At 39.8% G+C, this 25,721-nt stretch overlaps 3 protein-coding genes across 5 annotated transcripts; 2 read left to right on the forward strand and 1 right to left on the reverse strand.

The window, feature by feature from the left end:
• The first annotated feature begins 2,447 nt into the window (after positions 1-2,447).
• LOC146652325 (G2/M phase-specific E3 ubiquitin-protein ligase-like) lies at positions 2,448-6,636 on the forward strand. Of its 2 annotated transcripts, XM_085381715.1 has the most exons (15): positions 2,448-2,597; positions 2,764-2,903; positions 3,111-3,336; positions 3,449-3,522; positions 3,644-3,926; positions 4,006-4,044; positions 4,151-4,224; positions 4,329-4,406; positions 4,675-4,880; positions 4,962-5,061; positions 5,159-5,321; positions 5,424-5,530; positions 5,621-5,765; positions 5,903-6,029; positions 6,179-6,636. In XM_085381715.1, exons 1-15 carry the CDS (start codon positions 2,550-2,552, stop codon positions 6,514-6,516), a joined length of 2,148 nt encoding a protein of 715 aa, XP_085237841.1. In that variant the 5' UTR covers positions 2,448-2,549; the 3' UTR covers positions 6,517-6,636. The 2 variants fall into 2 exon arrangements, with proteins under 2 accessions (XP_085237841.1, XP_085237840.1); XM_085381714.1 differs by lacking the exons at positions 2,448-2,597; positions 2,764-2,903; positions 3,111-3,336; positions 3,449-3,522 and having other exon boundaries at positions 3,669-3,926; positions 4,009-4,044.
• A 67-nt stretch (positions 6,637-6,703) lies between these two features.
• On the reverse strand, positions 6,704-11,071 carry LOC146652326 (uncharacterized). The gene is made up of 7 exons (XM_085381725.1): positions 10,378-11,071; positions 9,519-10,195; positions 8,332-8,377; positions 7,883-7,974; positions 7,683-7,793; positions 7,292-7,565; positions 6,704-6,966 (listed from the first exon to the last, which is right to left on the reverse strand). The coding sequence occupies exons 1-7, from the start codon at positions 10,390-10,392 to the stop codon at positions 6,760-6,762; spliced, it is 1,422 nt and encodes a 473-aa protein (XP_085237851.1). The 5' UTR covers positions 10,393-11,071; the 3' UTR covers positions 6,704-6,759.
• Positions 11,072-11,202: 131 nt separating this feature from the next.
• On the forward strand, positions 11,203-25,170 carry cd164 (CD164 molecule, sialomucin). 2 transcript variants are annotated; one of them, XM_085381722.1, is made up of 6 exons: positions 11,205-11,432; positions 11,975-12,046; positions 18,312-18,377; positions 18,674-18,748; positions 21,412-21,492; positions 21,578-25,170. In XM_085381722.1, the coding sequence occupies exons 1-6, from the start codon at positions 11,363-11,365 to the stop codon at positions 21,742-21,744; spliced, it is 531 nt and encodes a 176-aa protein (XP_085237848.1). In that variant the 5' UTR covers positions 11,205-11,362; the 3' UTR covers positions 21,745-25,170. The 2 variants fall into 2 exon arrangements, with proteins under 2 accessions (XP_085237849.1, XP_085237848.1); XM_085381723.1 differs by lacking the exon at positions 18,674-18,748 and having other exon boundaries at positions 11,203-11,432.
• The last annotated feature ends 551 nt before the right edge of the window (positions 25,171-25,721 follow it).

Consider the following 25,721-nt stretch of genomic DNA (forward strand, 5'->3'; position numbering starts at 1 on the left):
TGCATTTAACACCATAATTCCCTCCACACTCACCACCAAGCTGGAGCACCTGGGACTCAGCTCATCTATGTGTCAGTGGATCTCCAACTTCCTAACTGGCAGACCACAGGCAGTAAGGATGGGCGGACATGTCTCAGCCTCCACCACTCTCAGCACTGGAGCCCCCCAGGGGTGTGTTCTGAGCCCCCTGCTGTACTCTTTGTACACATATGACTGTGTGGCCACTACCAGCTCCACCACCATCATCAAGTTTGCTGACGACACCGTCGTGGTGGGCCTGATCTCTGATAACAACGAGACGGCCTACGTGAAGGAGATTAGGAATCTGGAGAACTGGTGCCAGAGGAACAACCTCCTTCTAAACGTCAGTAAGACAAAGGAGCTGATAGTGGACTTCAGCACTAAGCAGGAGAGGAACTACCAGACCCCCGTCATCAACGAGTGCCCAGTGGAGAGAGTGGACAGCTTCAAATACCTCGGAGTTCACATCACGCAGGACCTGTCATGGTCCTGTCACATCAACACCGTGGTGAAAAAGGCCCGACAGCGTCTCTACCACCTCAGACGCTTGAGAGACTTCCAACTGCCCTCCAAGGTGCTCAGGAACTTTTACTCGTGCACCATAGAGAGCATCCTGGCGGGAAACATCTTAACCTGGTTCGGGAACAGCACCATGCAGGACAGACGAGCTCTACAGAGGGTTGTGCGGTCAGCTGAGCGCACCATCCGCTCCGAGCTCCCTGACCTGCACTCAATCTACAGCAGGCGGTGCTGGACCAAGGCCAGGAAGATCGTGAAGGACCTCAGCCATCCCAACAACAGACTGTTCTCTCTGTTGAGGTCAGGAAAGCGATTCCACTCACTGAAGACCAACACAGAGAGACTGAGGAGGAGCTTCTTCCCGCAGGCGATACGGTCTCTCAATCACACCACCAGTACTGACCCACACATATGGTTCTTACACACACACTGGACTTTCTGGACTTTGTTTTTGCACAACACTGGTCACTATATTCTTCATTTCCGGTTAATACTTGTACAGCTGCTGTTATTGTGTATATATTTATTTATATTTAGATTTCTTCATACATTCTTATATAGTTCTATATTGTGTATTGTGTATTTTGTTGTACAGTTATTTTATTTTCAACTTTAATTTATATATTTTATCTTATTCTTCCCAGTTAAATTTACCCTTCATTCTAATTTGTGTTGTACAGTTATTTCATTTTTAACCTTAATTTATATTTTATTCCTTCCTAGTTAAATTTACCCTTTTTAATTTTTCATATTTATTTCCTATCTTATTCATAGCCTTTCCTTTTTTGTTTTCTTTAGGTCACGAGCAGTTGTCCAAGCATTTCACTACATATCGTACTGTGTATGACTGTGTACGTGACAAATAAAATTTGAATTTGAATTTGAATTTGAATTTGACCTTGACCTCCCATTGCCAAACCTTTGCCCTGCATACTTTATGTGTGTTTAGGTAAGATATATAAAAATGTCTGACCACACTGACAATGTTTACCCCACATTTGGTTGTTGACATCTGGTCAGCATATCCGCAATGAATATGGGCATTGTATTCTTGGTAGAGACCCGCATCATCAGGATGGAAATGCTTGACTCAGAACAACGATTCATTGATTTGCAGCGACCCTTTCTCCCTGACATGGCAAGTGCAACCAAACCAAGCCACAAAATAGCTCCACAAAGCAAAACAGCCACAGGGTCAACACCCTGTCGGGATAAAAAGTTCAGGCTTGTCCTAAATCTGTCAACAAACTCAATATAATATTACTCACATGTAAGCTTTCCTTCATTGGCAGAGTTAAATATGTTAAAATTTTAATTGGGAGGGGCTAGGATGGACAAGATTAGAAACGAGTAAATAAAAGGGACGGTTCAGGTTGAACATTTTGGAGACAAAAAGAGGCAGGGCTGAGATAATTTGGACATATGCAGAGCAGGGATAGTGGATGTAAAAGATTAGCTAGGCCCTCTAGCGGGTCCATCCCGGCTTCAGTGTGAGGTTATTTTAACCGTGTTTTGAGGCACAGGTGTATGGCGTTATTTTTGTGCCACTATTCTGAGCGCACGTAAAAAAAAAATTGAGCGCACGTAAAAAAAAATTGCAGGTGCAAGTGTTGCATTTTGAGGAGAAATTTATTTTGAGCTTACAAAAGCTGAATTTGAGTGAACAAAATTCATTGCTGCGTGCAAAAAACGTATTTCAGTGTTTGCGCTTATCCATATACACACACAATAGCACCCCCTCTCGCTCAGTTTTTTCATTTGCGCTTGCTCGCAATGTGTTGCTTGCGCTCACAACATTCTCTGCTTCGTACGCTCAACTCTCTGTACACCGTTATAAGTGTGCCACAAAACCAACCAATCACAGACTTGGTTTCAAAAATTCTGATTGGCTCTTACGGTCTCCAATCAGCTCGCTAGCTACTGCTGTCCGGACACCGGAAACACTGTCCACTCAGCCTCGCTTCTTGCAGATAGAGGGATTTTTGATTTACTCTGCAGCTAAAGAAGAGATGGCAGAATCAAACAATGGCTCCAATAATACTACACCACAGTATCAGGTGAGTTTAATTTTTTTTGTGTGAATTTAGTAATTTGCTGTCCTTTCTGTTTAATATGCTGTGAAATTGTAGTTACAGATGCAGCTGTAGAGTTTAAGCTAGCCTTATGGGTAATTACCAGCGTAGTTGTCTTACTGAGGCAGTGTATCCTAATCATGTTTTTTAGGGTAATGGTGCAGTTGAGTCAGCAGTAAGAAATCTGGTGTCTTTGCTGCTTAACAACATATCCACAAATCCTTCAGGGAGGCCAACAGAGAGTGGGCAGCCGGAGCCTAGAAATCTGACTATCCAGCAAGAGATGACAAGGTTTTTGCTTTTTTTGTGTGTTTTTTTTATTTTAACTTTTTGCAATCTTTTCTGTTAAAGTTATTTGGTTTGTGGATTTATCAACATTGATTTTTAAATTAAAATGTGCTATTAAGGACTGATGTCATATTTAATAACTTTATTAAACAATAACCCTTATGTTATGCAACACTGCATTTTTTAAACTCATGCATTTTCATCCCACAGATCATTTCCAGGATATTTCAAATCACACTTGAGCCGTGGTAAAAAGAGATGTTTAACATCTACTAAGCAGCTTGTTAAGGCAGGCAGTAAGACCACAGGCCTCAGTTTTTATTTGCTGTCAAAAAACACATCCTACACACCTTTGCCAGCTGAGGAGCTTGAACTCCTACAAGCTGGCATGGGGAGACAAACAGTGTCTCTTCCAGAAGATGGTGACCATGCAGAGGTAAGTTTGTGTAGTCAGTATTAAAATCAGTCATTGGCAGACGCATTTAGCCTGAATCATATGCCACAGTCCATTTAGTGTTCCATTCTGCTTAACGGTGTTTTTAACTAAGATTTCTAGACTTCTGGAAGAAACCTTTCCAAAAATGGAATATCTTTGTGGAGGATGGCTCTTACATAAGGCAACAGTTTGTTGTTAATTCAGTTTTTATGTATTTTTTTGGCATTCTTGCGTGCTCATACTGCATTATGATTATGTAGTTGATACTTTTGCTGCTTGATTGTTTATGCTATTTTTCTGTCAATAAAGGTGGCAGTGGTCGACGAAAGCTCACTGTAATTCCACCTGAAACAGAAGGATATTCTGTCAAAACACTGAAAGCTGTGTCAGGAGGTGGCAAATCCACTTTTTACATAGTACCTCTTCAGGAAACATTAGACACATCTCCTCTACCTCCCGACTCACAGCACTTTTCAAAGATGCCAAAGAAGATATGTTACCAGTGTAATGAAGTTATGCCTCTGCAGATGCTTGCAGTACACATCAATACGTGCAAAGGAAAATTCTCTCCTGATGAGACTGATGATGAGGTGAGACAATTTTGATGAAATCAAAATGAGCAATTTTGATTAAATAATATAGTATCACAATTACTGTTTTTTGATTCAGCAGGAATCGGAGTTATGCATTGTGAAAAGCAAATGCAAGGTAAACCTAGCACATTACTAAAAACCATAGTAACTACAATGAATTTTGTATCGGTAATGATCTTTTTCCCACTATGCCTAACATGTACCCATTTTTGGAATTGTAGGTTATTTGTCCAATATGCACTAAGGATTTTCCTGAAGATGAGATCACAGTCCATGCGAGTCTGTGTGGGGATAGGTAATCTTTTTTCAGCCGTTTATGAAAAAATGTTAATCAGTAACAGTCCACGCAAACATATGTATTTTTATTTTATTTTTTTTTTAACTTTGTTTTGTCATCAGCTTTCAATGCATGGTGCCTGAAGAAAATGACCAAACTACAGGGACACCAGCTCAAACTTCAGTATGCACAACAGACAGGTACTTTTTGCTCTATTATAATTCATATACACACTATTATGCAGAACCATTTGTTAAAATTATGTGTAAGATCTTTTACACAATACCTGGGGTTTAATTTCATATAAAACATTTTATGATCACACTACTTTAAATTATTGTTAAAGGTTGTTGCACAGAACATGCTGCAATAATTTCTAATCACGTTTAATGTGGTAGCCTCTTTTAATCTAAAGATGATTATTTTTCTTTGAGAGCTTAGGATGTTTTCTACCCTGTTTTTGTTAAGCGTGGAAGATGTATTGCGTTGCCTTGAACAACAAGTCGACACCACAACAGAATTTAAGTTGTGTGTGGACAGAGAAGACCTTCCAGACAGAGGCATTCTCCAGTGGCAGAGAAAAAAAGCTGCATCTCCCACCAGTGTTCTTAGGGTGGTTTTCATTGGAGAGGCAGGCGTGGATACAGGAGCACTTAGGAAAGAGTTTTTGAGTGGTGAGTTGCCTATTACCTGTTTTGTCCTAGTGTCAATAAATAATGGATAACTTAAAAATGCGGATATTTTTTGTATGAAAGACATGATTTCAGGTATTGAAAGCAGATTCTTTGAAGGACTTGAGAACAAGGGCAAAAACCCCAAGTATTCTCTGACCGATCTTGATAATGAAAACTTCAGGTTGGTTACATACGAGCTTTGTGTATTACATTTAATACGCATCCGATATTTTTGTAAATGTTACCTGAAAATGAATTATAATCATTTGTCTACACAGAACTGTTGGTGAAATAATTGCAGTCAGCCTCGCCCAAGGAGGCCCATCTCCTGCCTTTTTCAAAGAATGGTGCTACAATTTCCTCTGCTCAGGAGAGGTTGATTTCAGCTGTCTGTCTAAGGAGGATGTTGCAGATGTGGAATCTTCCCTGCTCATCCGCAAAGTGAGCACCTGGTTTAGCTCTGGCACATGATATATTATGAGTATGGTGTTTTTAAACACTTTTAACCTTCTGTATTTCCTCTTTCACATTATACATTTCCAGGTTGAAGATGCAGCAGACATACAGTCTCTGATGATGTGGGCTGATGAAATTGTCAGCTGTGGATACACAAACCAGATAAAGATGGATAGTAAGGAAAGCATGATCCGGTAAGGGAGAAAAAATCAGAGAGATCATTAACCCCCCCCCCCCCCTCCCCAACTAGTTTTTCTTTTTGTTTTTTTATTTTTATTTTTAAGTGCTATTGTCTTACACTCTACAACAAGACTGATTCCAATGCTACAGCAGCTCCGAAAGGGCATGGAACTGTATGGTCTTGTGAACCTGATGGCTGTAAATCCTGAAGCTTGCCACAGTTTGTTTGTTCCTGGGAAAATCCTCAAAGTAAGTATTAACATAGCAGCTTCAGTCTGATCCAAAGACAGTCCACTTATCTGTACTGTAGTTATCCTGTATTTATTTATTAGTTTTGAATGAACAATATATCTATAATATAATCTACTTTATTTCCTTATTTACAGCCAGACGCTGATTTCATTATGATGAGCTGCCAACCACATTTCAGTGAAAAAGGGACATCTAGGGAGAGAACTGAGAGGAAGATCATAAATTTTTTGCAAGATTTCTTGCAGGAGATTGAAGTATCAGGTACTATATAGTATTAGCTGTATATACCTATAGTATTGTATATATACCGTATGCATCTGTTAAATATTTTTGCTTTAACATGCAGGGCACTAGAAAGTATTCTTAGTTGTTAATTTAAAACATTGTAATCCAGATTGCTTTTTATTTAGAAAAGACTTCAGAAACATTTTCAAACATCACAGATGGAAACACAGGCGGTGCAGGTGGTGAAAAATCAGAGTCTCTTGCTGTCCACCATGTGCTCCAGTGGATGACCGGCCAGTCCCATGTTCCCATCCTTCCTGATGAAAAGAGACATTTCAAAATAACATGCAAGTTTGACCATGAATGTAAGGAGCGGCTGGGAGATCACTCCATTTGTTACCCAGTTGTGAGTGCATGCACTTGTACTGTGACTTTTCCAGTGCAGCATCTGGACACTTACACAGTGTTTAAAACCATAATGAGTGCAGCAGTTAAATATGGTGGTGGATTCCACAGAGTTTAACACATTGTTGTCTTGTAATTTGGAAACTAAATGAGTAAAAATGTTTGTAAACATTAGCTGTTAAGATGTTCGTAGCTGTTTCATGAAAATGACAAGACTTCAAAACTTTGTGTAGGGTCCTACGTTGATAGATAATAAGCAAGTGCTTTGTTTGCTTGTCTACTTGTAATCTGAATGTTTTAGCAAAGAAATCCAGTATTTGAGAACTTAAAAGAACGTTGACTTTCACGTCCATGTTAAGTGTCACTGTTGGTTTGACACCTGTAGCAAGAATTGTATGTACAGGTCACGACCGTGTGACTCAGAATGTTCCAAGGGATTAATAGTTCTCTGAAGCCCCTCCAGGGTTTCCTCATCCAGTGGGCATTCAACTTCAGGAACCACAACTGTGCTGTTAGATTCTTCTTGCAGTACAGCACTCTCCCAGTCAATGCCTGGATCCCGAAGCTCCTTCAAATCCACAAACATATATAATGGTCATTATTCCAGAATAGGTACTTTTGGGAGGAATGTTATTTTGTGTAAGCGTTTTTTCCATTAAAATACAACAATTTAAAAAGAATGCCTTTGTTTTCATGTTCTTCTTACTGTAATTTAGATTAGTGGTAATTGATAAGCAAGAATGTATAAAATCACCAGAAGCATCTCCCAGATGTGCTGCAAGTGTTTTAATTTGTTAATTTCAGAAGAGCAGAGTTAACTGCTAACTAAAATTTTGAAATTCAACATTTAAATTTTAAAAAAAAAAAAAAAAAATCAGATTATGAGCTGGTACCTCAAGTCTCTCGCCCTCGTCCAGCTCTTGTAGATGTCCCATACACCAGAGCTGTTCAGGAGTGAGACCACCTTCTGTCCTGAGGGGATGATTATTCCATCCTCCAACAAAGGTGACAAGATCTGCTCGGAGTCGAGGGACAAAGATGTAGTGGACACCAAAAAGATGAATGACATCTGAAATGTCAAGCAGGCCATCCTCCTCGAGTGAGTGAAGAATATCATGGTACTTGCTAGTGACTGCAATCCAGACATCACGCCAAAGTCGTTCTACTCTGTAAATACATTTGAATTTGGATTTCAGGTATTTCATGCTTCAAATCAATATCAGAACTGCTACAACAATCTACCCATGCAGTCAATAATAATATAAAAAACATCAAAAGACTAACCTCTGATTGTGGACACTCTTTCCAGATATGAAACTCGCTCTCCCTGTTCCTCTTGTGGCAAACATGAAATGTGCAATGTCCAGGTTTTCTACTCCTTGATCTGCCCTAACCCTATGATAAAAATACATTTTTAAGGAATTTTTAAAGTTTTCTTTAATGATACTTGTTGCTAGCATATAAATTAAATCAGGGCATAAAACCTTGATGGCAAGCCGTGAAGCTGGGCTGATCTCAGGAAAAATGAGAATGCAGTTTTTGCCCTGTTGTTAGTTGCTGCATCCAAGTACAGGACCTGCAGTAAAAACAAATGGAAAATTAAAGATCTGGTTTCAGATCATGTATAGTTTTTCAGTTAATAATGCAGTTTCATAATAAGTGTTCAAGGAATATTGTACGGTTCTATGTTCATAACCATAATTCAAAGCTTGAGTAGTCTATACATCAATATTGGTAGTACTTATCAAAAAATGAAAATGGCCTTTTAGTTTAACCTTTTTTGGTAAAGAACTGATTAGAAATTTAAAAAAATAATAATTGCAAATCGTCCACTATGTTGGCTTGCTGAATAATTGATGTTCATAAAAAAACAACCTAATAAAGCTCTCATTTCAAAACTACCAAATATTCTACATAACAGTTACACTTTTACCTTCCTTGAGTAGCCATCCACTCCACCAAAGATCACAACATTGTACCTGTTTCAGAGGGAAAACAATCTCACTAAGGCTTGATTTGCAGAACATGTAAGACATTGAAAATAAATTTTTCAGTATGCACACTTGCCACTGACTTAAACTGGACACTTGTTGATAGGTTTGTAGCTTGAACCCATCCGCTGGAACGTTGAAGGCAATATAATTACACTGCAAAGCAAGACACAAGTAGGCAAGCTTCTTCATGTTTCTCGTGCACGGGAGAGAACCGGACAGGCACCGTTCCTTCGTTTGACCCCAGTTGCTCTCGTCCGTTCTCCCGTACCACTGTTCTTTTATTGAGGTTACATGAATATGCATAAGTTCATTAACATATGACGTCTACATACACACAAAGAGTACCTTGCCTGTGTGTGTGTGTGTGTGTGTGTGTGTGTGTGTGTGTGTGTGTGTGTGTGTGTGGACTGCTGATCAAAGGGTCAAACATCCTTGGTCAGGAAGAGGGTAGCCTCCCCCTCCCCCTAGATGGTTCATCCTAGATAACACGGTGAGGAAGTCCTGCAGTTCATCTAAACAAAGAGCACTTAGACTAGAACAGACGCAACTACGTTAATCCTACCATAAAACAATAAGACACGGTATGACCTCTCATGCTCCCAAAGTGCTGTCTAATACACACAAAGTTTGCAGACTATCAAGGATCAAAACCTCTACCAATCTACAACTAATTACAAAACTCTAAGCATATATAAGTAAATATTTCTAAGCATAAATGACAATCAACAATACAAATCTAACACTTGTCAGGTGTGCTGAAAATAATACCAACATTTTTATATGTTTATAAGTTCAATGAGACTAAATATTTTAGTTCTCTTGTCATGATTTTTTTTTAAGTTTTCTGGAGCACTTAACATATTATGTGTTGATAGGCTTGTTATCATGGAAAATATCGATATACAAAGTGTAAATAATTGCTCAAGAAAATTTACAATTAACAATATTGCTGGTTTTGTTACACATCCTGTATTCCTTTTACTTAATATTACTCTATCAAGTGCTTTTTAAAATATTATAAATACACTGAAAGACCTATCAGATAAGGTTGATTAAAGCAGATTTAAAGTATAACGTGCATCTTTCTGCCCAACTTGTGTTAGAGCTATATAAGTGGGTATTTTACCTTATTAGCTTGTGATTTGTGTCTATGTGGACCAGGGAGAGAGGGCCTCGCACCGAGTAGCTTCTTCGCACAACACAGCCTAGTTCTGTGATCCGTTTGAAGATCCCTACAGCATCAACTCGATGCATGGAGGCCATCATTCTCCACCACTGAACACGGAGACCCATAGAAACCAAATGTCCTTGAACCATTCGATAGCCAGCATTTGGCATCTGATTTTTGATAGCCGATATGATGTTGTCCAGCTCTTGGTCATTCATTGTGCTGTATGTTCCTCTCACAGACAAGTCAAATTCTTGCATCCTCCTGTAGATTGTTCTTCTTGAAACACCAAGACATTTAGCAATGCAGCTGACTGGCAGCTGAATGTCCAACAAATTCTTGAGTCTTTCTCTCTCTAGTACGATTTTGGGGTGGCCAGGTCCCAGACCAACTTCTGTTTCCAGTTCAATAATGGCCACAGAGCTGATGTTAATTTCACACTGAACCAGATGATGAACGTTTTGTAGAGCCTCTGTAATCTCTGACAGACCGCCTATTTGCTGAGAGAAAGATTCAAACAGAACAAGCTCATGACGAGTCAAGAACTCCAAATAATCCAGATTTAGTGGTTGTTGGTTTAAAGCAGCTTCCAGTTTAGAGAGGAGTCTATGCATCATTTGCTGTCTCAGTATGTCCTGTTAAAAGCAGCAAGGAACATGGACAAGTACAATGAAATGATGTATCTCAGACAAAAATAAACAACCCATAAAACAAACTACATGAGGTACATCATTTTTCAAGTTTGCATAGTTTGCAAATTAGCTAACGTCAGTTATCAAGCGAATAATAATTAACAAAATGATTTTATATTACTTACATGTGGCCGGGACATGCTCTTTTCGTGCTGCTATTCAGTATTCGACGACATAAAAGAGAGCTACTCAAGTATAATTTGGAAAAATTAGTCAGTTGGCATGGTTGTATGATGCAACTACATTCTACTACACCAACAATAGTCTTAAAAAATAATATATTTTAAAATAAAATGATTAAAGATATTATCCGCAAATTGGGGTTTAAGAGATTTTAGCTGGATTTAGCTACATTTCGGACAGTGTTTCCGGAAAGCAGTAGCTAGCCAGCTGATTGGAGACCGTAAGAGCCAATCAGAATTTTTGAAACCAAGTCTGTGATTGGTTGGTTTTGTGGCACACTTATAACGGTGTACAGAGAGTTGAGCGTACGAAGCAGAGAATGTTGTGAGCGCAAGCAACACATTGCGAGCAAGCGCAAATGAAAAAACTGAGCGAGAGGGGGTGCTATTGTGTGTGTATATGGATAAGCGCAAACACTGAAATACGTTTTTTGCACGCAGCAATGAATTTTGTTCACTCAAATTCAGCTTTTGTAAGCTCAAAATAAATTTCTCCTCAAAATGCAACACTTGCACCTGCAATTTTTTTTTACGTGCGCTCAATTTTTTTTTACGTCCGCTCAGAATAGTGGCACAAAAATAACGCCATACCAGGTGCACTTTCATAAGGTGTTTTAAACAGGGTCTCAGCCAATCAGAAGTGCAGTCTCTTCCTCGCTTTAAGACACCCTCCTCCCTTCCCTGTTGTTGACGTACTGCCGACCCATTTCTTGATTTTTCTCACCCCTCCCTAGGAGCTGCCACATGACCTGTCAAGTAGGAAGTGTTGAAGCTAGCGAGCAGCAGCAGGAACAGCGGCGGCACGAAACGCAACACAGAGGGGTAGCTGTGAAATCTCCCGAGTCTCGTTCTCGACGCTTCTCTCAAGATACGTTTACCCCCTCTCCACCCCTGTTGAAGCAGGCTCAGCAATAAGTTGTCCGCAGTCATGTACGTGAAGGTGGTGTTTTTCGCGGTGGCTCTGGCTCTGATTGGCGCGGCGGTCGCGGCAGACTCAGGTAAGTTTTCGCGACCTCTCGTCGCCGAGCTAGTAGCTAGCTACAACCCCGCTCTTTAGCCGGATATCCACCCCCGGGAAACAGATATATCTCCCTGCCCGTTTGGCTCCATTTTCGGTCACCTCCTATTATTTAAAAAAAAAATGTCCCGCTTTACGTAAAAATAAAATACCACCCCACCTTATTTCCTTCTAGCAGCTTGTCATCTTTATGTCCACGCTGGCCACTTAGGACTCGAGGACTAGCTAGCGTTTGTTTTTGAGCTCGTTATAGTGGGATTATTTGTGTCATGGTGCGACCTCTGAGAGGAATTGTGACACTCGCTTTAAGCCAAACTGTCATATCCATCTGACTGGGTTGTTATGAAATATAAACGGGTTAGTTTAGCCACATTTTAAGATCTTTTTACCAGCTTGCTTTGATGATCTGTGCTTAAAGGATTTAAATGTGTAAATTGGCCACCTTCTGGTGATCTACAGGGAAACTATTGGAAGTTACTTTAAATGATAAATAACCATAACTAAAATCTGATTTCTTTGCAGATGGATGTTCCGAGCTAACTTCATGTGATAAATGTGTGGAAGTCGCTGAATGCCACTGGGGTAATTGCTCATGTGAGTACCTGTCTTGTATTTTTGAAGCATGAGAGTAAAGGTTTGTATGTCCAGAAGCCTTGGGGTTTATTGGTTGCATAATTCCCAGTATAGAAAGCAATGATCTCATCCCTGTTTCCCTAAAGCCCAAGCAGCAGCTTAATGTGGTATCCCCAGCTGGTGCCAGTGGATCTGAACAGGCTGGTTTTGGGAAGTAAATTATGGATGCAAGCCAAGTTTGGAGCAATGCTCTGCTACTGTTATATTAAATTGATTGTGGGGGATTAATAAGGGGCTTTTTTTCTCCCTTGGGGCATTTAGATTTATTTTCAGTTCTGGTTGGGGTTTCGATTCCCTTCATTTCTGTGCTGCTTTTTTTTCTATTGTCATAAAGTCAAACCTGCTCTGACGTGTCCCTGATTTATACTCTTTTGCACAGCAGTTAGGAAATATGCTGCCCTAATTTGGAAGTGTGCTGGCTGTGATGTGAAATATGCGTTATTCAGTTACAAGGGTCTGCCATGACTAAAACTACATGACAAATAATTTCCTGGCTAAGTAACGGCTTTTCACTCACTACATCCTCCCCCTGTGGTTTGGTGTGTTTTGTTTTTAGTTGTTTTTTTTTTTTTCACACTCTTACCAGGAAATAAGGTTACAGGTTTTATGGGCAAAGCAGAGATCAAGGTATTGTGATCTTGTTTTCTAAAAATAAAAGGTCTGTTGCACAAATTGAGTCAGCAGATAGGAGTTAAATTATACAATTAAACTTCTGTCATTTTTGGGTTAAAGCACGCTACTTCTTTAATCCTCATGAGTGGTGGAGGCCCACCAGGGGGATATTAACTGTATCACCCTTGAGAACCTTGTTATATATTTGTGCAGTGTCTATGGAAGGAGACACAGCACAGGTCTCTGGTGATTTGTGAAGATGATGATCGGGAGAGGAAGTGAGGGGATGTGTGGCAGGAAGCCTGCAATATCCTTGTGCAGAGGAACTGAAGGAAGGAGCGGATAATGGCAGAAGTGCAGGAAAGAGTGTGGAGATTGGATAAAAGATAAGCTCTCTTCATTATAATTTAAGCCTCAAGTTTGAGACAAAAGTATCTGGTGATCTCAGCCTGGAAATCTTCTGCCTTTAGGCTCGGTTAAAGAACTCTTTGTAATCTCAACTGTATCACAGGTTGGGCCACTGAAGCGAAATGGCAACAGTTAAATTTAATAAGACAGGTGCCTGCGCTTTACCTCTCATGGGAGCTGACCTGTTTGACAGCGTTACTGATGAGAAGCTGTATTCAGATTAGTTGATCCCACACCCCCTCCTGCTTTGTCTCTGAAAGGGAAACGATGATGCACACTGCCTGAAGATTTGTTGGGTGGTTAAACAGGAGAGGTGAGATGGCGGTTAGGTGCCTCTTTTCAGAGGACTGGATTGGTAGGTTTCCCAAAGGAGACATATGCCAGGGTTTACAATTTACGCACGGATGGAGAGGAAAACTCACAAGTCACAGACGCCAAAAGCCCAGAATCTTCAGAAAATATATTAAGATAGCCTTGTTAGGTTTATAGTAATTTTTAGTTTTATTTCACAAATATTTGTGATAGCAGTTTTTTCCCCCACTCTATCCAAATAAGATAAGAACTCTTGAGTCATGTTTTGTCTACTTGGCCTTTTGTAACAGCTCTCAAGCCTGCTGCATTATAAAGTCCTGGTGTAAGCCTACAGCTAAACCTCTCACACAGTCGTGAATGAATCAGCTCTTCGAAGTGAACTAAGCAAAAACCGGAAAGGTCAGCTCTGGACACGTCCAAGTCGGCTTTTGTGAAATGCAGCATAACCACACTGATGTAGCGAGTAACCGCCTCCTACACTGTCATAACTAGATTTATCTTTGGTTTAGGGATTTTGTATAAACAGGTCTTCAGCGTCATTTCCCTGATGCGTGGTATTTAAAAGCTTGAAAGTTTACATGTGTGGACGCACGCTCTGTAGTGCCTTTTAAGTGCAGGTTGAGATGAGGCTATTTTCTGTGGTATGCTTGAGGCCCTGTGCGACTTACTTTCACTGACATCAATTTGTGGACGTTACCGGGTGGTGATGATAATGGCACCATTTTGGAAAAAGTCTGAGAGCGTGTCCTACCTTTCACAGCTGGCTGTGAGATAACATCTCTCTGACCTATTTGAGAGTGAAAGGAAGGAGGGGGGAAAAATGCTCTTCCTTTGTGGTTCAGCATACGTTGCCTGCAGGGTCTGGTCACACACAAGGTGTGAAATACAAGGCGGGCAAATAATTTCGAATTTACTTGCTCGTGGGCTTCTTGAAAATCACAGTTGGTAAGGTAATGAGTCATTTAAGTTTCCAGCCTAAGGTAGCAGGATGTGCGTAAAAACAGGGAAGAGCTGCACATTTGTGTGTTGTGGCAGCGAACTACCAAATACGCCAACAATCATTTGAGCAGCACAGTGACACACGCTATGCTGAAACATTGCATCATAAGCTTGTCAAACCAGTTATTATAATTCAGTAGCTGCTTGGTAGTCGCTTGTGTCCAAGGCGCAAAATGCACAACTTGATACACAAGACCACAAAATAAGCCCTTTGTGGAGTGGAAAATACAGCTACTGAGTCATTTTTGACTTTGTTCAGACAAAGATGCTTTCGGTAAACCGCTTCAGACTCGCCTGCTGTTAAAAGTTGATTTGTCTTTAATTTATGGGCAGCCACCTGGTGAGGGTCATTGGGCTTGGCTGCTCTGGATTATAGTGTAACAAGAAAAGGTGGTGTATGATGACGTTTTACAGCACCAGGTGCAGCGCAGTGAATGGAAACCGTCCCCTTTTATGATGTTCCTGTATTCAGGATGGTAATGTCTCCATATGCTCATAAACCAATGCGAGAGCGATTTCACAAAAAGACGAGCTCAAGGGTAATTGATGGCTTATCCCATCACCAGATGTTACTGCAGCTTATTGTAACAGAGTCCTGACGGTGAAAAGATATTTCCTTTAAAGACTGTGTTAGGAATCAATGTCCTGTAGACAAGTGACAGCAAAGTGCGTGCCTGCTGTTACTCAGTAACTGTTTTTATGTCCTGTAAGATTTCCTGATAAATGAAAGCCCTGCTTGGCTCAGGGGTCAGCAACCTTTGCTATCAAGAGCCAGACTCAAATAAGTACTTATTTATTTAGTCTGTTTTTTATATTGTTGGTATGCTTAACTTGCGTTTTTACCTTCAGCTTTTGATATAGCTTATTTTTTCTTAATAGTAACAGAGCCTTTTAAGTATAAATTAACCTTATGAACATTATTAATAGGTGTAATTTAAATCTTTTACCACATGTGACCATTATGCAGTGGACCATTTATGATTTAGTATGTCATTGTTCAATAATAGAGCTAGAATATAGAATACATAAATAAATAGCAGCCTACTGGCTTGAACTGTATTTATAGTAAACAAAAAAGGAACATTCAGTAGCACATGGAGCATAGAATAAAGAGAGCAGTGTTGTTAGTAAAAGCAAGCTGATTCACTTCGCTATTTTTCCTCAAGGACATTTATTTACGTTTTCAGGAGGTCTAAGCATTTATGTTTATACATCCATGCTAGTCACCACAATTGAGGTACAGCAGAGCCTTAGAGTCACTGGAGATGGGACAGTAAGCCGTGTGTTTGCGACTCCTGGCTTTGTCACTGATATTCATGGAATAAATGCACAATTAAAATGATTTTAAGTAAGATTTTTTTAATAATAGGGATGTATATAGTGTTTTTTTTCCCTCCCCCTTGCAGATTAGACTTTATTGTATTTAACATATCTGAAAGGGGTGAAAACTGCTCCTCATGATCGAGTTACTCTTTGTATTTTAATTTGAATTTTTTATTTACGGTCATGTTTCAGAATGAAAAACATTGCATTTCTTACATTTGAGATGCAACAGCCAGCATTTTAACATTCCTGCAAAAAAAATAGCCTTCAAGTAGACCAATCATTCAGCTGGAACACATCATACACTTCAGGAGTTTAATTGGACACCATCAATTAATAATTTTTGCCAATTGATCCTTGCAGAATCGTTTCAAAAGCTTTTAGTAAAACGTGGTTCATGCTGAACAGCAGCAGTGAAACTTGCACTGTGAAGCTGGGTGTGGACAGAATGTATAGTCACACGGTGCTGCTGACAGGAGTGACTCATTGTCACGTCACTGTGACACAGGCTGAGCAGTGGAGAAACTCTCACAAATTGACTGAATTTGTGGAATTTCAATTTGCTCCTGTTAATGAAGTCTGTAAAGCAGTGAATCCTGCAGCTTAACTTCTTGTCAGTATTTGGGTCTGGAAAGACTTCATGGAAGGGCAAAGTCCCCTTCTGTCGTGGTTAATAAGTAATGAGATTATTTGCTAAAATGTCATACAACTAGATGACCAAAGCCAACAGGCTGGAAAACAGAGGTGAAGTCACCTTAGCTGAAAACGATGAGGGAATATAACTCAATGACTCTACTTTATATTTGAGGGGGAAACTTGTGTCTCCACGTTTTTGACAGCCTTAAACTGTTTTCACAAATTACCCTCCAACAATGTTTGAAGAATTAAGGCGGGGAATTGCACACAAAAGGAAATAATCCACCTCATACATATTCTCACTAATGGAAAGGCTTCGACTGGTTAAGGCGAGAGATGCTGTCCGAGTAGAGCAAGTAGGAGGAAAAAAACATGATATCCACTCACTAGCTGTGAATTCTGATGGCGATTACCATCTGTAGTCTTCCACGGGCACAATCAGACATTACATGGACTTTGACTGTATGTCTGATCCGATTGAGTCGAGTATTCAGGTACTTGCATGCAGCTCTTCAAGAAATGTCTGGAAGTTTTTGGGGCTGAAGTCCACTTTAGTTACAGGTTACTTAAAGGTGACTTAAAACGCATACGCAAGAGATTAAACCTCAACAAGCCAAAGATGAAATTGCTTCTTATAATTAATTTGCCTTTCTTTATTTCTATTTGTGGGGTTTGTTTATCCCAAAAAGTGGCAAATTCCCAAGTTACTGCAACCAAAACATTAAGTGAAAACTACAAGTTGGAAAATGAACTGTATGATATGAGAATGCAAAATGGTTTCACGAAGCAAAAATTACACAAAGAATGAAGTAGGAAACAAAGTGAAATTAAATAAAGAACCACAATAAATTAAAAAAAGGAAAACAAAAAACAAGGCTGCCATGTTAGAGAAGGTGCTCCACTGCCTGTCTATTAAGTGGTGCGGGGGGGGGGGTTCCAGATTACCCTCCCCCTCAGCTTCCACAGTTATTTGGATGCTGGGTTCACAAGCTCGTGGGCAGGTGGAGGAATTCAGACCGCACCAACATTGATGAAAGAGAATTCCCGATCCATGTGGTATGAATGTATTACACAGTTATAGGATAAATAACAAAAACATTTTAACTGTTTCCTGTTGAAATATCGGGCATTCCACCATATTTAGATTATAAACTGTGCCTGTGTGGGTTTCCTCCAGATAACTCGGCGTCCTTTCACTGTTTCAAGATACTTATTGGGTTAAGAGGTGATTTCAAATTGCCCTGAGTGTGAATGGTCATCGGTCTCTCTGTGTTGGCACTGTAATAGGTACCCTGCCTGTCATCCTGTGACAGCTGGGATAGGCTCAAGCCCTCATGACCTTCAGTTTAAATAAGTGGTGGTGAAATACTTGGAGACAACAGGTGATAAAGGTTTTTCTTTACATATCTGTTTTGCTTTATTTTGGATAGCTGGGTTTTTACGCATAGTTAACTAAAGAATCTGAATACTTCTGTGATCCCTGAGAAGGTATCCAATTATCTGAAATAAATAAGTAAAAATAAAACAAACTAGTGTGAGACATGCTCAGCTTTAAAGTAAATGAAACGGAAGTGTAATGATGGCGGAGCAGAACATAAAAAGACACCATGACTGCAGGATGTGGGGCTGTGTGAGCAACCACTCTGGGGGAGATAAGGAATTAGAACTGCTTCACTGCAGATCAAATCGCTGTTTGTATAAATGAGATCGTCATTTGAAGCGTCATCTTAGCACATATGCTTCTTTTCTTTTAGATCGAATATTATTTTAGAGTACACAGAGTGTGTTTTTATTGCTTGTGGCTGCTTTCTGTAATCTGTATGAGCGTAACTTCAGTAATTAACCGTTGCTGACACTAGTTTAACTGCTTGTGCAAATGTAATTAATATAAATCATAAACCAGTCATTTAAAATATCATGCTTTTCTGTCTTTCAGCAATTTTTGGCTGTTACAATGGGACTCTAAAAGGAAATGACTCCTGCATCAACGCCAGCTGCTCCGGTAGGTTTAAAAGTAAACTGTTATTCTACACACCAGAGTGTAAATTAACATTTTACGTGTTTTTTTTAACATGATGTTTTGGGCTCTAAGAGATTCTGTTTGTCTCACTAACTAAGGTGTTGATTAATGGTCAGTCTGAGTGTCTGAGTCTTTTCCTGTTTTTCCTATTTGTTTGTGTTTGTAACATTAAAAAAATGCTGTTGTAGACTGTTGTGACATGTCTTTGTTGTTTAAGTGGTTTATCTTGCTTTCCTCTTTACCTCCTCTTTTGGTGCTGGTTCCCTGTCCATTTTCAGGCTCTGTGAGTACGCCCAATCCTACAACCCCCCATACTACTGTTGTTCCCACCACCTCTAACAGCAACACCACAGGTAACCATTCCCTGAAATCCTCAGCTTTTCCCTCCTGTTGTCTGTGCTAGAGCAGGGCGATATGACCAAAAATATTTATCACGATATACATTTGAAAATTTGCGATAACGATATAACTGACGATATAACTCACACTAGACAAAATACTTTACAACTCCACAACTTTATTAGTGCAAAAAAAACCCCCATCAATGTATTTTCACTTAAACAAGCAGCTGTTTTATGTGCATTAAAGTTATATAAAAATGTAACAGTGCAAATTCCTTGCTGACAGTTTAACCAAAAGGCATTTCCAGTGGAAATTGGCCGACATATCCTCAGCATAACCATGTATAATATCCACAAAACCTAAAAAGAGGTTATACACACACACACACACACAACATATTATGTTGAAGCACAGTACGTATCACTCCACCAGGCTCCTGACTACGATAGCTGTAATGCTCCGACAATCCATCAAGCGGTGCGGGTTTGTAGCTTAGCAAAGTCATACTAAAACATTTGACAGATTTTCGAGCGCCGTGTAGCACATAAAATCGTTTCGCGGTCAGTAAACACAACCAGAGTTCATACATAAGGCCCATTGGATTATAAGGGGCACTGTCGATTTTCAGGAAAATCAAAGGATTGATTTTAAGTGCGCCGTATTTTCCAAAAAACATGGTAATAACGACGGCCCGCTAGCATGCTCTACCAAAAATAGTGCTTTGTTGTGTGTCTGACGGACGAAAGCCAAACCAATTCCACACCACTGAAGTTGCAGCAGTTTTACAAACCAATTCTGGTTCATCCGTTTCATTCAACTTTTTGCTTTCGCCGCCATGCTTTTTCCGACGTATGCATATGAAAACAAAGGCACTGCGCATGCACGTTTTACCCATATTCTATTGCGATATTTCATTTTTCTATCGTTGCTCAAAATTATACCGGTATTACTGTGAACGGTATGATATGGCCCAGCCCTAGTCTGTGCTAATGTTGAAGTGGTCTCATTAATAAAAATGTGATCTCTTAAAGTTGTAATACTTAAGAGTTTCATGGATTTCGATACCTAATGCTGCTGTGTTTTCCAACTAGTGGCTTTTATTGCGACAACTAACAACCGCTTTCCATTAATACCTACGTGGATCAACTCGACTCCTTACCCATTACAATGAAGTACAAACTGGCTTTTTGTCAGACTTGGGAATTGTTGTGTAAATTTTTTAATTTTCCATTTCCCTTGTTGCCGGTTTTCAAAAATGGCAGTTGTGATTTTTGTAAAGGAGACTCTCATGATTCATCAAGTGACACAACTAACTAGCCAATCTGTGGCACGTAGACCCTTGATGTCACATTTTCAGATCCATCTTGAAGAGAGCGCTGGACTCAAAACCTATTGATTGGGTTGGCCTTTCCTATAGTTTGTATTGATAATGCTGACTTGTCTGCAAACACTTGCGATATACTTTCTCATCTATATTTGTAGTTAGGTTTTAGTGAAATTTGAAATAACACAGTGAAAATTGCAGCGAGATTCATGTAAGAACCTTCAGCAATCACTTGCCAAGTGGTTGCAGAGTGCAAACGTTTCACTAGCAACCAGTGACTACTGGGGCCACTGACAGGTCTTTAGACCTGCAGGGTTACAGTTGATTTCACAGCAACTGGCCGCAACCATGTTAACTGATGGAAGAATATTCGTTTTTTTTCCATTGCGATCAGTGGTTGCCAGTGGGTCTCTTGGCCTGTGTGAATGAAGCCTTAGGTGAAAAGTTAGATCAGAGTTACAGGGTACAATCAAACAGACAAGCACATCCCGTTGTGCAGTAGCATGGTTGATTCTGAACACAAGGCTATTGATCAGATTTCTAGCGAAAAATAAAAAAACAAAAAAACACAGAATTGAATTTTTAAATCCTCTTTAAGACTCAAGACGCTTGAGGAAAACATCATACAGAGCAGATAAATTCCTGTTGCGGGAGCTGCTCGGTGTGTGGATCAGTCTATTTTCAGGTCTGCTTAAATTACAGGCACCATACCTCCAATTCCTAGCTAACTTCACTGCCCTCTGCTTCTGTTGTTGTTGTTTAGAAAAGAACTTGCATCATATGAAGCATGAAATCAGATTTCAGTGCATCCAAACTATTAACGTTGTTGGTGTGTGCTGAATAAGCGGAGTCAACATTTAAACTGTGTCAGCTGACGCATGAATTGCTCAGTTCAAGCCTATGACTGATACAAAAACAACAAGGTCATTCCTACAGTGCAGGCACAAACTGAAAACTAAAATCAGTTTGTCTTTAATGGCAGCTGGTGATTGCTGGTATCATTTATTATTTCTTTAGCATTTTCTTTACCACATCTTATAATTATTTTATTTATATCATATTATATTATATTACATCTCTCAGTGCACTAACCAAACACCCCATCAGATCCATGGGATTTTGAAATACGTGCTATTTCCTTGCCCCTTCTCGTCTCTTTTTTTGCCATCTTCTAGGAAAGAAAAGCTGCTTATCCAGTGTTTACACTCTAGCTAATCAAAGTGTAGCTATAGTGTTAAATCAGGACCAGTGACCAGAAATTTAAATCTTAAGGATTACAAACTGAAACTTGTGATATAACCTGCTTGTTTTGAGGCTAATAGATGGGTAATTACTGTGATTCTACTACAGAGAATGGAACCATTACTACTACTCCTACTGCTACCCCCAATCCACCAACGACACACTCAAACTCCTCGAGTACTTCTTCAAGTAAGTCTCAGAAACTATACGATTTTTACGTCTGTCTTGTAATGTACAGAAACATCAGTAACCGATTTCTGAACTTTCATCTCAGCTGTAACTGTCACAACAGTCAGCCCGACAACCGCCCCTCACAAGAACTCGACCTTTGATGCCGCAAGCTTCATCGGTGGGATAGTGCTGGTCCTGGGGCTGCAAGCCGTCATCTTCTTCCTCTACAAATTCTGCAAGTCCAAGGACCGCAACTACCACACCCTTTGAAAAGTTCGCACTTGACCTATCCTCGCCAACTAGACCCTTTCAGAGAAAGCTCCCTGATCAGCACACACTCATCCATGTGGTCTCAAACAGTGTTTTCAAGCAGGTTAATTTTGTAATCAATCATCTTTGTGGCACTTGTGATTCTAGCCTCCCTTAGTGCTGCTGTTGTAGTCACTATAGAGGAACCCACGCATGCCCGTATGTGTGATAAATCAACAGCCAAACAGATCCTCAGTGACGAGGCATTCAGGCCTTGAGCATATGGATTACATCATCTGGTAGCTGCTCCCACCTCCATCATGCAGTTACTCATTTCTGCAAAGACCATTTCCCAGTGAATCTGAAAGGAAGGGGGGTTGTGTTATTTACAGCCTTCCTTCTCATACCTTCGTCAGTTAAATAGGCCACATAAGAGTTAAAAGAATTATCCATGTATACAAAGCGGCTCAGGAGTCGTACAGCTACAGAGGTCACGTTGATTTGGAAACACTGTTTGAGATCACAACTGCTCTTTAACACGACGACTTTGATGATTCAGTTTTGCTTTTGCCCTGTTAAATTGTGGTTTCCTCCCCTCTGTGCAGCTGTATTATGTATATTTGTTCATAGATGATGTAAAAGAGGCGGGGATTCTTTTTTTTTTTTTTTTTTTTTTTTTTTTTCTTTTTTTTTTAAAAAAGGGGATAAAAGCAGAACCAAATCATCCAATGTCGTGGATAAAACAAAAAAACAGGCTTATTTATTGATGGGTGTCTCCAGTAACATTTAGGAGTGCTGTGTGTTTTCTCCTGCTGAATCCTACCTTTCCATCCTAATATTCAAGATGTTAAAACACCAACTGCCAGCGGGGCAGCTCAGTGCAATAAATCATGTATCGAGCTCATTTCCCAGCCATTAATCTCCCAAACTTCCTGATCTTAACCGGTGTCAAATTGTCCATGCACGGGTTGCCAACGTGGAGCTGGCTGTTCTATTCTGTGGAGTAATTGAAAGGATCAAAAATTAATGATGGTAGAATATTTGTTAAAAACGAGAATGGGGAAGTTTTGGGTTGTTGTTGTTTTGTTTTTTTTGTTGTTTTTTTTTTTTTTAATAGTAAGTACATTTCTTGATGTAGACAGTGAAAGCAGTGAAGTGCCTTTAATGTCCTATATGACTTAAAGAGAAGGAGGGGTGAGTGTTTATTAGTTTATAAGAGCGAGAGAACTGTATCGCCGTGAGAACCATCGTATTGCAGCTGGACTGAAGAGCCTTTAATGTTGGTGAATACAGTAGATGGTGATAACAGGAGGGCCTGGGTCTTTTTTTGGGGGGTGGGGGGGTCCACTGTAAGTTAATCAGATATTCAGTGCATGAAACCCACAGTTACTTCAGTGGTAACTTTGTAGAAAGTACTTAAAGGTACTCTAGCATCTAATTTACCCTCTAAAAGCTCGCAATTCATGTTTTCCAAGTTCAACCAGGGAGGGGGGTTTTAGAGTGGTGTTGTAAATCTGAGTGAAGAAATGGGGAGAATATTGGGCGTGTTTAAAAACTTGAGAATCAGAGAGAGTGAATAGGGGTAAATGTTGGACTGTTTTGACTGTTTTGTTGTTTTTGTCAAATGAGCATCGCACCTCTTGATTTTGGATTTTTGCCATGTTAAGTGAGAGGATTGTGAATGAAGAAACAGCTTGGTGGCTGTGCTTAAAGCTTGTGCCGATTCCTCTGATTAGCTTGCTGCTAACTGTGATTATTTTCTTATTTCTCTTGTACATAGCCACATCCTGTGTTGTTGTTGTTGTTGTTTTTTTTGTTGTTGTTTTTTTCCTGAGTAGTTGTTGTTGTTGTTGTTGTTGTTTTTGTTTTGTTTTTTTCTTGTAGTTGCTTGCCAGTGTCAGGAATGTTTTCTTTAAATGCCTTTTTCCCCTCTTGCATGCTGGATGCTTGGAGTTGTTTTTTCCTTCCTTTGCATATGCTCTTAGGGATTTCAGTATACTTTAAAAAAAACAAAACCCCCCCCCCGCGCGCGCGCACACACACACACACACACACACACACGATTATTTGTGATTGGCCCATATGCTAGTTGAAAGAATGCCTTGAATCAGTGTGCATCAAGCCAAAGTTCTCAGTTTAGGCATGGAAATTGAGCGTTGCACTGACGAGCTTTGTTTTCTATCTTTGCTTTTGTAAATGTTTTCATGGTTTAGCCAAAAAAAAAAATAGAAAAAAAATGCTTGTATAAATATTCGTCCTGAAATATTACTAGATAATGAATGAATGATCAGCTTGTTTTTTAAGACATTCAGTGGAAATGTTTTTCTTCTTATTGTTTGATTTGGTTTGGGGTTGTTTTTTTTTTGCTTACGTGATTTCTGGATTACACGTTTTCTGCTGCTCACCATTAACACGCCTTTAAAACCTACAGTCACCTGATGGCATTAGGCTACAGCCCAAAGACCCATGTGTGGCAGGTAGGCTGCAGAGTTTTTTGCCTTAGCTGCACCCCTTCGTTCACTCTCTGTACGTGGAGTCCCTTCGGCCAATTTAAAAGAAACATTTGAGTTCATTCCCAGCTGCTGAGTGGGCTGCTGTGCAACTCTGTTCAGCGTGGTCGCTGTGTTCCTTACAAACCATCAAATGTTGATATCCATGGATAACTGATCTCCATTGTGTTTACTCTGCAACTTCTACAAGATACCTACGCAGTCCCTGCACCTTTTTAAGGAAAAGTGCCTTATTCAGTTGATTTCATAGATATATCTATAGATATATAAAGTTGTATTGCAAAATGATATGCCACATGTATTAAGTAACGATGGGACTCAGCACTTTCAGGCCCCTGTGAAGTGGTTTTCTGTGTCGTATTCTGCTTAAATGTCTGTTTATGTCACAATCGGCCTTAACTTCTTGATCAAACGAGCAGTGATAAGCATGGTGGGGCGGAAGGGAGAGGTTGACTGTGTTCCATTCTTTCAAGCGATGCCATTGAAGCAGCATTTTAAGTATACAGCAGAATCAAAGGTGCTGCTTTAGTGATTTGAATCCTTTACGTTTCAGCTTAATAAAGCACGCATGTGGCCTGGACAGCCTCTCACCCGCATATAGAGATAAAATTCAGCAGTAAAGTTGCGACCACAGCCACAAACCTCTAGCGTTGTAAAGTCACACTTCCTCCACGCTGCAAATGGTCACATGGTGACTCCACTTTGGTTCTAATTTGCAATTGCTGTATCAGATGACCTTGCTTTCTGTCTTTTGTAAGATTTCAAATTCAAAATCCAAACTCGTTTGGTTGCGGAGTTCTCTCATATCAGTGTTCTGCTCAGAGAGAGAGATGTGTATGTTTTATTTTATTTTTTTCCTCCTTTCTCTTGTGGGTTTAATGCTTTTGTTTGTTTTTGTTAAAGGCCATCAGTCTTGTAGGTACAACCTTTGGGCTTTCCCCTCTCACACAGCCATATGTAGACTCCTGCAGGTGCCAGAATGCCTCCTAAAAAGTTTTGTGCTTATTTTGTGCCCTTCTTTTCTCCCACTTCCTCTTAAACTTTGTTTTGTTTTGGGGGTTTCTTTTGGTTTTTTTGCCTCGTTTCCTAGTGTTGCCTTTTAATTTCACAATGTTAAACCAATAAAGTTTGAATATTGTAAAATGAATCACTGCAGCGTAACATTTGCTTGGGAACTCGTCATTTACATCAGTGGAAAGACGATACCTGGGCAGGTCTTGTAGAGCGCTTGTCACCATGGTTACAGTTGAAAAGCCATTTAAAAGGTGGTGTATCAGTTTCTGTGTGAGTATAAGTAATACTGGCTCAAATTCAGAAGGACAGATTGTCCTGATAAAGAGGAAGCGAGCATAAATGCAAATAATTTATGCAGAAATTCTACACTAATGGCAAAATTATCAATATATTTTACATTTTCTTTCATAGTTCATGGAGTGACTCCATATTGTATGGGTTTCCACATTGACAAGTCAAAGATCCTTGATTTGA

The sequence above is a fragment of the Rhamphochromis longiceps genome, linkage group LG15 (genome assembly GCF_057381845.1).
Source record: "Rhamphochromis longiceps isolate RC_006_pf linkage group LG15, R_longiceps_female_GT1.1, whole genome shotgun sequence".
NCBI classification, from domain to species: domain Eukaryota; kingdom Metazoa; phylum Chordata; class Actinopteri; order Cichliformes; family Cichlidae; genus Rhamphochromis; species Rhamphochromis longiceps.